This window comes from Podarcis vaucheri (assembly GCF_965113315.1).
Source record: "Podarcis vaucheri genome assembly, chromosome: 1".
Taxonomy (NCBI): Eukaryota; Metazoa; Chordata; class Lepidosauria; order Squamata; family Lacertidae; genus Podarcis; species Podarcis vaucheri.
In genome coordinates, this window is record NC_138759.1 from 8,497,162 (window position 1) to 8,511,421 (window position 14,260).

General features: G+C 43.6%; 1 protein-coding gene across 5 annotated transcripts in view; it reads right to left on the bottom strand.

The window, feature by feature from the left end:
• Nucleotides 1–269: 269 nt before the first annotated feature.
• The window catches only part of LOC309530346 (potassium channel, subfamily K, member 16-like), a 112,068-nt gene continuing 98,077 nt past the window's right edge, over nucleotides 270–14,260 (bottom strand). For all 5 annotated transcript variants that reach the window (XM_082219236.1, XM_082219234.1, XM_082219233.1 and 2 more), the window contains 3 exons: nucleotides 13,135–13,298; nucleotides 9,439–9,601; nucleotides 270–810 (listed from right to left, as the gene is read on the bottom strand). In XM_082219236.1, the coding sequence (XP_082075362.1) occupies nucleotides 554–810; nucleotides 9,439–9,601; nucleotides 13,135–13,298 (584 nt within the window). In that variant the 3' untranslated portion in view covers nucleotides 270–553. The remainder of the gene's footprint in view (nucleotides 811–9,438; nucleotides 9,602–13,134; nucleotides 13,299–14,260) is intronic.

Here is a 14,260-nt window from a genome sequence, read left to right on the forward strand (position 1 = left end):
AGTGAATGCAGGCTGCGCAGCTATCCCAGAAGCCACAACAGCAGAAGGGATTGCTGCTTTCACTGCGCAGCGATCCCTCTTGCTGTTCTGGCTTCTGAGATTCAGAATATTTTTTTTCTTGTTTTCCCCCTCCAAAAACTAGGTGCGTCTTATGGTCTGGTGCATCTTATAGAGCGAAAAATATGGTACTAACATAGACCAGCTAGCCAGTTTTTAAGGAATCAGTTGAATGTCACAATGAGATATAATTATAAAAAGCTCAGCGGAAGTTCTTGTGTGTAGCTGATTTTTATGTAATTTTTTTTAATAACAATTTATTTTCCAAAAAGATGACATCAAAAGTAAACATAAAAACAACAGTATATAAAACTGATTTTTATGTAATAGCCACCCTCCCTCTCTTGGTTGCCGAAACCTGGCTATTTCACAGTTTATTAGGAACTGCATAACTTAAAGAGCAACTAGTGAGTTTTTAAGGAATACGCAGAATGTCACAATAGCATATAATTATAAAAAGCTCAATGGAAGTTCTTGAGTACAACTGATTTTTATGTCAATCTAAACGAGACTGCAATGATGTACTTGTACTCTCCGTCACTGAAAATCTAACAGACTGACCCCTTTGGGACAGTGTTATGTTGTCCCCACTACTCTGTCTTCGTGCGCTGCTTCTTCTTCTTACTGGAGCTGGAGGTTCAAGTAATGAGGATACAAGGTCAAACAGCACAGCTATCCAGGCCAGACCAATGACGATCCAAGTGGCTGCGAGTAGCCGGTAGCCCATAAAATATGACCTGTCATTCTTCCTCCCTGGAGACACAGAGAAAAGCAACAGTAAAGTGTGAGGAGGTGATTTAAAGGACCCGCCAACTCAGACTTCCGGCTTCCGACGATGAGATATGGCAGCCTCCCAAGAGATCAGACAAACAGCTGTGCCAGTAATTCAGGGTTAAATAATTAACCCTGACACACACATCCCGGGGAGGGGGGAGCTGTGCCGCACCACCCGCAGACCGTAGGTTATTTGCGTCCAAGGCACGAATTTAGCAACTCTCCAACGTCAGTCCCGTCAGCCGGGAGTTCCTGCTTCCTAAAAATTAAAAGGTTTGGCAAAAAAATCCAGGCGTGTTATGGACGGAAGGAGTTAAAAGAAAAATCTGCTAAACTACACAGTCGCTGGAGGCCAAGTTTCGGACTTCAAAAAGACTCCTTTCTTGTCGCTTTGATGAATGAGGTGAGCGGCTGCCGTAATTTTGTTAAATTTGGTATTTCATGACTTGGCGAACCCCACCAAGAAAGAATTAATTACCCAAAGGAAACGCAGGAGGCGTAAAATAATTGGACTTATTGGCGTTATCGCAGTCCTCAACGAAGAGGCCTGATCAGAATTGGCAGAGCAAGATCAGATATGACCAGATCAGCTCGGGATGAGGAGGAAATATGGTGACAGTAGAAGCTCTGACACAGTAAGAAAAAGGATATGATCAGAAAAAGTCTCCTTCAATGGGAGGAGATTGGAGATATATTTTTATTGGAATTACAAATCCTTTACAGAGGATGCATTTACTTGCATGGAATTCAGTGGTACCTCGCGTTAAGAACTTAATTCGTTCCGGAGCGCCATTCTTTAACCTGAAACTGTTCTTAACCTGAAGCACTACTTTAGCTAATGGGGCCTCCTGCTACCGCTGCACCGCCGGAGCACGATTTCTGTTCTCACCCTGAAGCAAAGTTCTTAACCTGAGGTACTATTTCTGGGTTAGCGGAGTTTGTAACCTGAAGCATCTGTAACCTGAAGCATCTGTAACCCGAGGTACCACCGTATTACAGTTTGAGAAGAGAGTGGCGGTGAACTCTGGATGCCTGCCAGCTGTCCGAGGGCGCCGGAGAGCTGGCGTGGGTTTTTATGGGAAAACCGGAACAATCTTTGTGTGACTTACTGGTTGCCAAGTACACTCCTACAATACATTTGAAACATTAAAGATCAAAAAACAGGGCGAAGTCGCTAATGAACTTCAACCTTGGATGGAAGTCCAGAGCCTATTAGAACAACAATCAGCAGAAAAAGGAGGGGTCATCAAAGGAGGACTGTGCTTCAAAATATTAAGACTGAGAACAATGTGGAAAAAGCCCTCTGCATGATTATAGAAATAAGGAATGGTCAAATAAAACAAGATAGTTATACCAGCGACTGACTGATCGAGAGAGGAAATTGTCAATATCAGGACTGGAAAATTGTGAAGTAACAAAGAAGACAGCAGAAAGATAAAGGATGGACATTTAGCTCTTGAATCCAGAACACGGGAAGTCCCAGTGAAATTAATTAATTCGGATTATATAATTCCTATTTTGTTTTTGAATGTGGAAATATATGGTTTGATTTGTTATTAATAATGTTTTTTAATTGGAGAATGAATAAAAATTATTTACAAAAAAAAAGAAAGGACTCGCCAACTCAGTTTATCTAAACTTCGTTAGGTCATGTTCACACCATACATTTAAAACACATTTCTACCACTACACATAGGAAACTACCAATGTCCTATTTGTGATTGTTTAGGCTCATGATGATGTTTGAGCCTGTAAAGGCTTTGGTGTGGTTGCACTACCAAATTTCCAATCAGTGCACATCCTGTAACTTCCTGCTCAATGATGATGATGATATTAATAATAATAATTTTATTATTTGTACCCCAACCATCTGACTATACAGGGGTGCCTTCAGATGTCTTCTAAAGGTTTTGTGGTTCTTTATCTCCTTGACACCTGATGGGAAGGTGCCACCACCTCTTCCTGGTTCCCTGTATCCTCGCTTCTTTCAGTGAGGGACTGGCCCCAGGCCCTCAGAGGTGGACCTCAGTGTCTGGGCTGAACGATGGGGGTGGAGACGCTCCTTCAGGTATACTGGGCTGAGGCCATTTAGTGCTTTACAGATCAGCACCAACACTTTTGTGCTCAGAAACGTACTTGAATAGAAGTATAACCACCCCACCCAACCCCACTTACCATTCCTCCCTCCACCTCTTTCCCCCTCTTTTCTTCCTAATAGTTTAAACCAATTCATGAACCAAGAAATTGGTTCACTAATAATGAACCATGCATTGTAGATATTACTCCACATTTATTATGCTATTTTTGTGATATACAAATGACATGAGAAAACTTGGTATACTTATTTGTATAACATTATTCTTGTTTATAAAACTTAATAATAATAATAATAATAATAATAATAATAATAGAAATGTAGAAACATTTATTTTCTTTTTTTTTATAATCATATTTATTAAAATTTCCAATAATAACAGAATAGGAAAATAAGAAAGATAAAGGAAAGAAAGAAAAAGAGAAACTAATTTAGACCCTTCTTTTCATATCCTTCTTTCTGGGACTTCCTCCTTCCCCTCCCGATTGTATTCCCCTTTATCTAAGTTGGTTCCACAAGTTCTCATCCCCAATTAAACCTAATATATTATACTCATAAACCAATTTAAATTTACACCATCTTAGCATCACTCCTCGTCTTATAATAGAACAAAATTTTCCCCAAGATCCGCTCTCATTCCTTCCACGAATTCCCCCTTTCTAAAAAAAAGAAAAAACAGAAACGTAAAATATTAAAGTTATAAAGAATATAAGATAGAAAGTATAAAGAGATTCAAAAAGTTGGTTACAAAGCCTTTGGATTCTAAGGTTCCCCCTCCCTTCCCCGGTTTTGATTCCCCATGTCCATTTGTCTGTATGTTGTCGGCCTGGAGATCTTAAGTCCACAGCCAAATTTATCTCAGTCCATCCTGCTGTTTTCTTCGGATTTGGTTGTCTTAATGATGTTTAACTTCGAAAATCCAATCTAATAGAGGCCTTTAATTTTCTTTAATCTTTTGTTGCTCCTCCCATTATTCTTTCCGTGTCGTATTCAGTCATCTACTCTTTTATTTCTTGGTTTCTCAGGTTTCTGTCTTGTTCAGCTGTCAAAACATTCTTGTTCCAAAATTTAACGTCTCTACAGAGGTTTGTTATTCAGGGACACAGACTTACGTCCAGTTCCTTTCTTGCTTCAATAGAAGATTCTATTGTGTTATAGTCACCTCTGTAGACAAAATAATATTTCAGTTCTGCAGCTTTCCCAGGAGATAAGACCTTTACACATCCCAGAGTACTTTTCCACATACGACACTTGTAATGTCCCGAATCCCCTCTAGAGGGATTACAATAACTTTGTATCCTCTAATCCAAAAGTCAATTTGTTGTTTCTTTTTCCCGACAGTTTATATCCATATTTATATCAAATTGTAACAAAATTAACCAGCAAAGAACTTGTAGCAAAGTCCTCTTTATAATTTCCAGTTTTGACAGCTCCTTTGACAGCTGTCAAAATCTCCATCTCTCTTCGCCAGGCTGTCCGAATCGCCCCGGTTCCCAGGGGGGGGTTGCTTTTTCCTCACCCTCGACTCCTCTCCTCCAGCACAGTTCTTATAATTCACATCGTGGAGTTGGTAATTTTTATCATCAATAAGCTTCTGAATAGATCTTGGTTTCTCAGTCCTTGTTTTAGCATGTTTACAATCAGGGAGGGGACTGACTTCCTTTTTTGGATCCCCTCCCGCTCGTGCCAAATCCGGAAAAAATTTTCTTTTTTCCTCCTTTTAAACCCGGTTGCCCAATTACTCACGGGTTGTTGATCAATTGTCCGAATTTCCTTTGGAAGAAGCCAGCGCTCTCCGCCGAATGGCATGCGGCTGCGCCCGGCAGGGGAAGCGGAGGACTCAAAGCACCACGCTACTCCCCGGCGCCCGATCCGTAGCCTTTAAAAAGGCTCTTTCACAAGCCGGGAGAGCGATAACGGTGCCAGCCGAGTCACCATGTCCACGGGATCCGTTCCCGTGGTTTCTAAGGGTCCCCGCGTCGCCGGCGCGGTAGGACCCAGCCCCTGCCGAGCAGACTCCCTCCGGAGCTCGGAGGGAGTCCGCCATTCGGCGATGGCGCCAACCCGGAAGTCCGCCCTAGAAACATTTATTTTCATCCAACATTTGTTGGCAACAGTTTGTTCCAGTTATTGGCCTCAGGCAGCAGTGGTTGCAGTTGCTAGAATGGTGCAAAATCTATTCATTTTGTTAGATTGTGCCCAATTCTCCAGGTCATTCTGAATTCTGGTTCTGTCTTCTGCGGCATTAGCTATCCCTCCCAGTTTGGTGTCGTCTGTGCATTTGATAAACATCCTCTCAATTCATCCATCCAAGTCATTTATAAAGACAAAACCCTGTGGCACCCCACTTGTCCCTTTTTTGCAGGATGTCAACGAACCATTAATGAGTACTCTTTCGGTTCGGTTCGGTCAGTCAGCCTGCTACAAATCCACCTAACGCTTACCTTCTTCAACCCACATGTTACCTGCTTCCTCTGGAGAAAATCATGCAGTACTTTGTCAAAAGCCTTACCAAAATCAAGGTATAATATGTCCACAGCATTTCCCTGACCCATCAAGTTTGTAATTTGATCAAAAAAAGAAATGAGATTCTTCTGGCATGACTTATTTTTGAGAAACCCATGCTGGGTCTTAGTAATCACAGCATCCTTTTCTAAATGCTCACAGACCAAATGTTGAATTATCTGTTCTAGGATAGGGATGTCAATAATAATAATAATAATAATAATAATAATAATAATAATAATAGTAACAATAGTAACAATAAGTTTATTGTTTATACCCAACCCATCTGACTGTGTTGCTCCAGCCACTCTGTGCAGCTTCCAACATATAGAAAAGCATAATAAAAAAGTAAACTTTAAAACACTTCCCTATACAGGGCTGCCTTCAGTTGTCTTCTAAAGTTTAGAAGACGTGGGGATACAGGGCATAGTCCGTAACTGGTTGTGCTCTTTTATCTCTGGTCGGGGACAGAGGGTGGCACTAGGGAGGGAAATGTCATCATGCCACTCCTTGGTGTGTGGAGTGCCGCAGGGCGCAATTCTCTCCCCGATGCTTTTTAACATCTTTATGCGCCCCCTTGCCCAGATTATCCGGAGCTTTGGGCTGGGCTGTCACCAATATGCTGATGACCAATATGCGGTAGCGACGGCAAAGGCGGCTTTCTTCGCCGCCTCTATTGCATCTGCAGAAAACAGCAGCAGGAGACTTTTTCAGGTGGTCCGCAATTTAGCGGAACCACCTGCTACATCGGGGCCCAGTACGGGCCACATGATCTCCTGCAATGATTTTGCAAAGTTTTTTGCAGATAAAGTCGCTCAGATTCGGGAAGAGGTAGACGCCACCGTGGCAGCAGGGCCGAGGCGGGAGAGTGCTAGAGTCCTGTCTAGTCAAATTGTGTGGGATCAATTCCAATCTGTTACCTCTGAGGATGTGGACAGGCTGCTTGGACAAGTGAAACCAACCACCTGTCTCCTTGATCCTTGCCCATCCTGGCTTATAAAAGCCAGCTGGGAAGGGCTGGGCGATGGGCTTCGTGGGGTAGTGAATGCTTCCCTCCGTGAGGGAGCCTTCCCAGACCCGCTGAAAGAGGTGGTTATTAAACCGCTTCTTAAAAAACCATCTTTAGATGTGGCCACGATGGCCAACTATCGCCCAGTCTCAAATCTTCCATTCTTGGGCAAGGTGATTGAGCGAGTGGTTGCTGAACAACTCCAGGCACGCCTGGAAGAAGCGGACCATTTGGATCCCTTCCAGTCGGGATTCAGGCCTCATCACGGGACTGAAACTGCCTTGGTCGCACTGGTTGGTGATCTGCGGCGGGCTAGGGACAAAGGTGAGAGCTGTTTCCTAGTTCTGCTGGATCTCTCAGCGGCGTTTGATACCATCGACCATAGCATCCTTCTGGACCGTCTTGAGGGACTGGGAGCTGGGGGTACTGTCATACAGTGGTTCCGCTCCTTCCTCCTGGGCCGTGTTCAGAAGGTGGTGGTGGGGGATGAGTGTTCAGACCCCTGGGCTCTCACTTGTGGGGTGCCTCAGGGTTCTGTCCTCTCCCCCATGCAGCCACTGGGAGAGATCATCAGGGGGTTTGGGCTGGGTGTTCATCAGTATGCGGATGATACCCAGCTCTACCTCTCTTTCAAATCAGAACCAGTGAAGGTGGTGACCGTCCTGTGTGAGTGTCTGGAGGCGGTTGGAGGATGGATGGCGGCAAACAGATTGAGATTGAATCCTGACAAGACAGAAGTACTGTTTCTGGGGGACAGGAGGCGGGCAGGTGTGGAGGATTCCCTGGTCCTGAATGGGGTAACTGTGCCCCTGAAGGACCAGGTGCGCAGCCTGGGAGTCATTTTGGACTCACAGCTGTCCATGGAGGCACAGGTTAAATCCGTGTCCAGGGCAGCTGTGTACCAGCTCCATCTGGTACGTAGGCTGAGACCCTATCTGCCCACGGACTGCCTCGCCAGAGTGGTGCATGCTCTGGTTATCTCCCGCTTGGACTACTGCAATGCGCTCTACGTGGGGCTACCTTTGAAGGTGACCCGCAAACTACAACTAATCCAGAATGCAGCAGCCAGACTGGTGACTGGAAGCAGCCGCCGAGACCATATAGCACCGGTCTTGAAAGACCTACATTGGCTCCCAGTACGTTTCCGAGCACAATTCAAAGTGTTGGTGCTGACCTTTAAAGCCCTAAACGGCCTCGGTCCAGTATACCTGAAGGAGCGTCTCCACCTCCATTGTTTTACCCGGACACTGAGGTCCAGCACGAGGGCCTTCTGGCGGTTCCCTCACTGCGAGAAGCCAAGTTACAGGGAACCAGGCAGAGGGCCTTCTCGGTAGTGGCGCCCTCCCTGTGGAACGCCCTCCCACCAGATGTCAAAGAGAACAACAACTACCAGACTTTTAGAAGACATCTGAAGGCAGCCCTGTTTAGGGAAGCTTTTAATGTTTGATGTATCACAGTATTTTAATATTCTTTTGGAAGCCGCCCAGAGTGGCTGGGGAAACCCAGCCAGATGGGCGGGGTATAAATAATAAATAATTATTATTATTATTATTATTATTATTATTATTATTATTATTATTATGACACTCAGCTCTATCTGCTGATGGATGGCCACACCAACTCGGCCCCTTACACACTGACCAGATGCTTGGAAGCTGTGGCTGGATGGTTTCGTGGGAGCCGATTGAAACTAAATCCTTCGAAGACAGAGGTCCTATGGCTAGGTCGGGATGGTATGGGGATGAGGGACCAACTCCCTTCTCTTGCGGGGGCCCAATTAGTGCCATTGCCTTCCGTTAAGAGTTTGGGTGTAATCCTTGACGCCTCCCTTTCCATGGAGACGCAAGTTACAGCAACAGCCAAGGCGACATTTTTCCACCTTCGCCGCATCAAGCAGTTGGTCCCTTACCTTTCCCGCCCCGACCTGGCCACAGTGATCCATGCGACGGTCATCTCCAGGCTTGACTACTGTAATTCGCTCTACGCGGGGCTGCCCTTGAAGCTGTCCCAGAAACTCCAGCGGGTGCAGAATGCTGCAGTGAGGCTCCTCACGGGGTCTCTGCCATGGGAGCATATTCACCCAGTGCTTTTCAAGCTGCACTGGCTCCCGGTGGAGTACAGGGTCAGATTTAAGGTGCTGCTTTTGACCTTTAAAGCCCTTCACAGCCTAGGACCCTCGTACCTACGGGACCGCCTCTCCTGGTATGCCCCACGGAGAGCCTCAAGGTCCATAAATAACAACACCCTAGTGGTCCCGGGCCCTAAGGAAGTTAGATTGGCTTCAACCAGAGCCAGGGCCTTTTCAACTCTGGCTCCGGTCTGGTGGAATGCTCTGCCTCATGAGACCAGGGCCCTGCAGGATCTGATTTCTTTCCGCAGGGCCTGTAAGACAGAGTTGTTCTGCCTGGCCTTTGGCTTGGAGCCAATTTGATTCCCTCCCTCCCTCTCTTTCTTTTTTCTTTTCCTTCTCCTCCTGCGATGAGGCTACATTTTAATATTTTAATGTTCCATTATTTTAATGTTGTATTTTATTTTTGTTTTTAAGTTGTAATCATTCATCTTGTTTTTATTATTGCTTGTAAGCCGCTCTGAGCCCGGCCTTGGCTGGGGAGGGCGGGGTATAAATAAAAATTATTATTATTATTATTATTATTATTATTATTATTATTATTATTATTAAAGTTTACTTATCTCCTTGGCTCGTGGGTCATAAAGCTCCATACCCTTCAATATTTCTCCAATGAAAATAGGGACGTCTTAAGGAAAAGCAGGACATTCCAGGATCAAATCAGAAACTGGGATGGCTTCTGTAAATCCAGAACTGTTCCTGGAAAATAGGTATACTTGGAGGGTCTGTACTTGAGAAACTTAAAATATGGTTTGGGTTCCAAATTATAATCATTGCCAACCATCATTTTGTATGACACCTGATCTGAGCTTTCATATTCTTCAGCACAACAGTGAAGCCCACAGTATGAAAGTATTCTGAAAGCCTTACCTATTAGATAGTCTCCGAAACCAATGGTGCTGAGGGTAATAAATGTAAAATAGACAGCTTCACTATAATTCCAGCCCTCCATCCATTGAAAGAGAAACGAAGGCAAAATAAGAAACATTTGAATCCCCAAAACCACATAGAAGAAAAGATATTTTGCTGTTTTCTGAAAGATAAAGCAAAAAAGAAAATTAAAGGGGTAGGTTTGATGCAACAGAGCTCAGTGTTCTTGGCCTCCAGCCATGCACAGGGATTTTAGGCTGCATTAACAAATAAATAATAATAATTCTACCCTAGTTAGACTTCATCTGGAGCACAATACCCAGTTCTCCATATGACACATAAGCCAAGCCACGGTTTAGTGTGGCAGTGCAAGGGTGCAAGTGTTGGAGAAAATAATAATTTAATAAAACTGTATTTTGATCATTCCGTGTTCTTTTGAGTCTATGGCCTGGCTGAACTAAAAAGGCCTGTACCTGCCTTTTTAGTACAGTACAGAACTTTTACAATACAGAACTACCTGCTTTGAGGTACTGTGCATAGTGAATGTCCGTTCGCAAACACTGTTAGAATCTATGGGTTCCACTGTATGCCTAAAACAAGAATCAGCTAGGCATGGCAATTGTGATCAGTCTTGAATTGTTTTGTAAAAAAAAAAATATGAAAGAGGAAGACATTGGAAAACTTGTAATGAACAGGAAAATTAGTCAAAGTCTTAAGAAAGAAAGACACTGAAAAATGGTTGTATGTGGGGGGCCACCAAGGGGCGCATTGGAAGATGGCCGACAATAACATCTCTCCGACCCACACAAGGTAATTAAGAGGCTGATATGGGAGTATGCAGCCTCCCTTGCCCCCCAAGGGAATGGGGGGCACTGCCTTGCCTGCTGTGTCCATAGTTCACCCCCGGATTCGAAAGAAGGGGGTGAGGGCACTAGGCACAAAGCCCTTGAGTGAGGTCGGCTCTCCCGGACGCTGTCTCTGATCGTGCACTGGTTTGCATCAGCTCGAAATATATAATTGGAAAAGAAACAAATGCACATACTTCAAGTGAAGATCAGGAGTAAAGACTGCTGATTAATGGGATCTCTGTGATGCGGAGTGACGAGCTGGACAATAAATCAAGTGAAGACTCATCATTAAAAGATCGATATGTCGGAGTGAAATGGAAAGGGGGGGGGAGGAAAAAACATTTTTTTTGTCTTATGTGAGTACCCAATAACCCTCCCCCCCCAGAGAGAAAGAATCGTTGCAAATTACTAATCACAAGCAGGAGATTTACATGTGAAAAGGATCTAGGAGTCTTGGTTGACCACAAACTTGACATGAGCCAACAGTGTGACGCGGCAGCTAAAAAAGCCAATGCAATTCTGGGCTGCATCAATAGGAATATAGCATCTAGATCAAGGGAAGTAATAGTGCCACTGTATTCTGCTCTGGTCAGACCTCACCTGGAGTACTGTGTCCAGTTCTGGGCACCACAGTTCAAGAAGGACACTGACAAACTGGAACGTGTCCAGAGGAGGGCAACCAAAATGGTCAAAGGCTTGGAAACGATGCCTTATGAGGAACGGCTAAGGGAGCTGGGCATGTTTAGCCTGGAGAAGAGGAGGTTAAGGGGTGATATGATAGCCATGTTCAAATATATAAAAGGATGTCACATAGAGGAGGGAGAAAGGTTGTTTTCTGCTGCTCCAGAGAAGCGGACACGGAGCAATGGATCCAAACTACAAGAAAGAAGATTCCACCTAAACATTAGGAAGAACTTCCTGACAGTAAGAGCTGTTTGACAGTGGAATTTGCTGCCAGGGAGTGTGGTGGAGTCTCCTACTTTGGAGGTCTTTAAGCAGAGGCTTGACAACCATATGTCAGGAGTGCTCTGATGGTGTTCCCTGCTTGGCAGGGGGTTGGACTCGATGGCCCTTGTGGTCTCTTCCAACTCTATGATTCTATGATTAAGAACTGGGTGGAAATTAATTACTGATCCAAGAGAGGACTGGTGGGAACATCGGGAATGGAAAGAAAGCTTTGTGACGCAGTTACAAATGGAGATTCCGTCAAGACAGGCCTGCCCACAGGAGGACGAGGGGGAGGAGGACCATGGTCATCGGAAAGTGAATGTATGGTTATCGGAATGCGAATTCGACCTGGCAGGTCCCCCTGAGAAAATTGATGACAGACTGGCAGGCCTGTGGAAATCAACGGACAGACTGTGGGAATGTTCTCTACGGAGGTGTGGAAATGGCGTCTGTCCTTTATGTGATATGGCTCTTGGAGAGTTTAAAATCCACACAGGATATGTTTGTTTTCAACCCGCTTGTGAAGATTATCAGAGATCACAAAGAAAGAAATATATGATAACAACAAGAAGATGAGGAAAATAATAAAGAGACTCTCTGGACAGAACTGTGAAATCAAAGCAGCAGCAAGAGTGATGTTTGGATCCCTTTTGGAGCTCGAAGTATGGGTACCCCCAACAATTTTTTTTTAAAAATTGGCTGTATAATTTGGAACTAATGTGATTTGGAATTAATGTGATTTGATTGGCCTGTTAATAATTTTTTTTTAAAAGAAAAATGGTTGTATGTAATCACACGGCATTATGATGAGGGCTGATCTGAAGAACCAAATGATTTGAATTGGTTCAGGATGACGACATGGGGTTGCACCTGTTAAGATTCCTGTGATCCTTGGATTGGTGAATAAAAATGACGTGTGTAATCTAGAAATGTATAAGGAACATGGCTTTGGATGTGGTTCTTTGCAGCCTTCTTCTTATGTGTGAGGCTGTCCCTATGCACATTTCTTTTTCAGGAAAGGCCTATCATTTCACTTGGAGGTTGCATCCTTTTCTTTTGGGTTGCTCTGTGGGGAAGCTACAGTCGAGGAACCTCCTTTTCCATTTCTCCAAGACAGGCTCCAGGAGAGGAGATGGTGGCTGCTTTGGCCACAAACTAAGGCATGGTTTGGCTTAACATGTTTGTCCAAACTCAGGCTCATTGTTTGTGCCTGCAGACAAACCACAAGCTGTAAGCAAATAAGAAACCTTCATTTTAGAAACAAGCAAGTATCTAAAAGCCTTGGTCTAAAAGCCTTGAAAAAAATGGAACTATAGGGGAAAGTAATCTCCGAGTTTGTAATATCCAAACTGTGTTGTACATTTTGTTAACGTTTACGCTTCAAAAGGTGACAATTCAATTTTTGTTCAGCAATTTTTGCACCCACCCTCACACCCACTAACATTTTGGAGAATTAAGAAGCATTAAATTCCATGAATTTGAGAAGATATATTTTGCAAATTTATACTGGAGCCATTTTCACTAAAGGCAAACAGCTGTGTTCCAAAAATATGTACTGCTAAAACAAATAATTTGGGAAGTTTCTCTCATTCCTATTTGAAGGCAGAGCGAGACTTTATCTTCCTTACTTAATTAGAGGGCATAATTCACATGTCTAATTTATTCTTGTCTTCCTCCTATTATAGAGGCAGCTAATTATATATGCATATGTATATGCCATATAATAGAAGAAGAGCCCTGCTGGATCAGGCAAGGGCCCGTCTAGTCGAGGATCCTGTTCTCATCGAAGCTGACCAGATACCCACAGGAACCCTGTATACAGGACTTGAGTGCAGCAGCAGTCTATGTCACCCTCAGTCTTGTGACTGGTAAGATTAGAAATTATCTCCAGATGAATTACCTTGTTTTCTTTCCAATACACTTTCTCTGCACAGGTTTCACAGATTCTTGAGACAAAAAAGCCAATATAGTTCAAGCAGATGAGGTTGAAGGGGATTCCAAAGAGAGCAAAAATAACACAAAAGATCTGACCATCTGCTGTTTGGGGACAGAGGTTTCCATAGCCTGTTAAAAGATTAAGAAAGGGTTGCAAAGGACGTCAGCAACTGTCGATTTGCCAATTACCTTCAGATTTTTCAGTTCTTCAAAATTTGTGACACAGTTATTGGATTAAAAAACGAATTACAAAATTCTTATTTCTTTTGGGATAAATTTAGAAATGTATTTGATGATATGTCTTTGGTGATGAAATTGGGTATGCAAGGAGTGTCTTAGATAGAGGAACCACCATCGTGCCCAGATAACAGCCCATAACAGCCCTCAGAGTAAGCCTTCAGGGCATCTGCTCAGACAAACCTCCCTTTTAGGTTATTTTGAGAATGGACTCAATTATGACTTGGCTGATCTATCTGCCAATTCATTATTATTAAATAATTCTTATCCAGAATGTAAATTGGGACTTCCGGCACGGAATGCCATGGCGTGCAGCGGTCCCATAATAGCGGATCCCGATTCTGCACTTAATCAAGGATAAAAATGAGAGTAATTATCCTTCTGGAACACACACACACACACCCCAATCGGAGGGGCGAGCCTTCACTTGTGGGTTGTCCATTAACTGTATCTCGTTCCGACGGAATACGAGGGCAGGGGCACTTAAAGAACAGGCATGTTTTGGAACCAGAAGACATGGGAACCTGCTAAATGAAATCAGCCATTGTGTGCCAAGGTTTTGATCTGGAGAGGACCTCACCGTAACAGGATTATTATGTAAGTGAAGGAGAGCCTTTTGTTCTCTTTTTATATTTATATTATATTTGATGATCTATGATCCAGCAAACCTTCACTAAAGACATATTAAGAAATTATTAGTGGACTGAGTTTATTATTGGAGTACAACTATAAAGGGAATGCAACAGGGACTTAAAAAAAAAAAGACTTTAGAATCTGCCTACAGAGTTCTTCAAATGAAAGACTGTGAAATACTGTGATGCTTTGTGGCACTGTCTCCTATAGGTAAAGGTAAA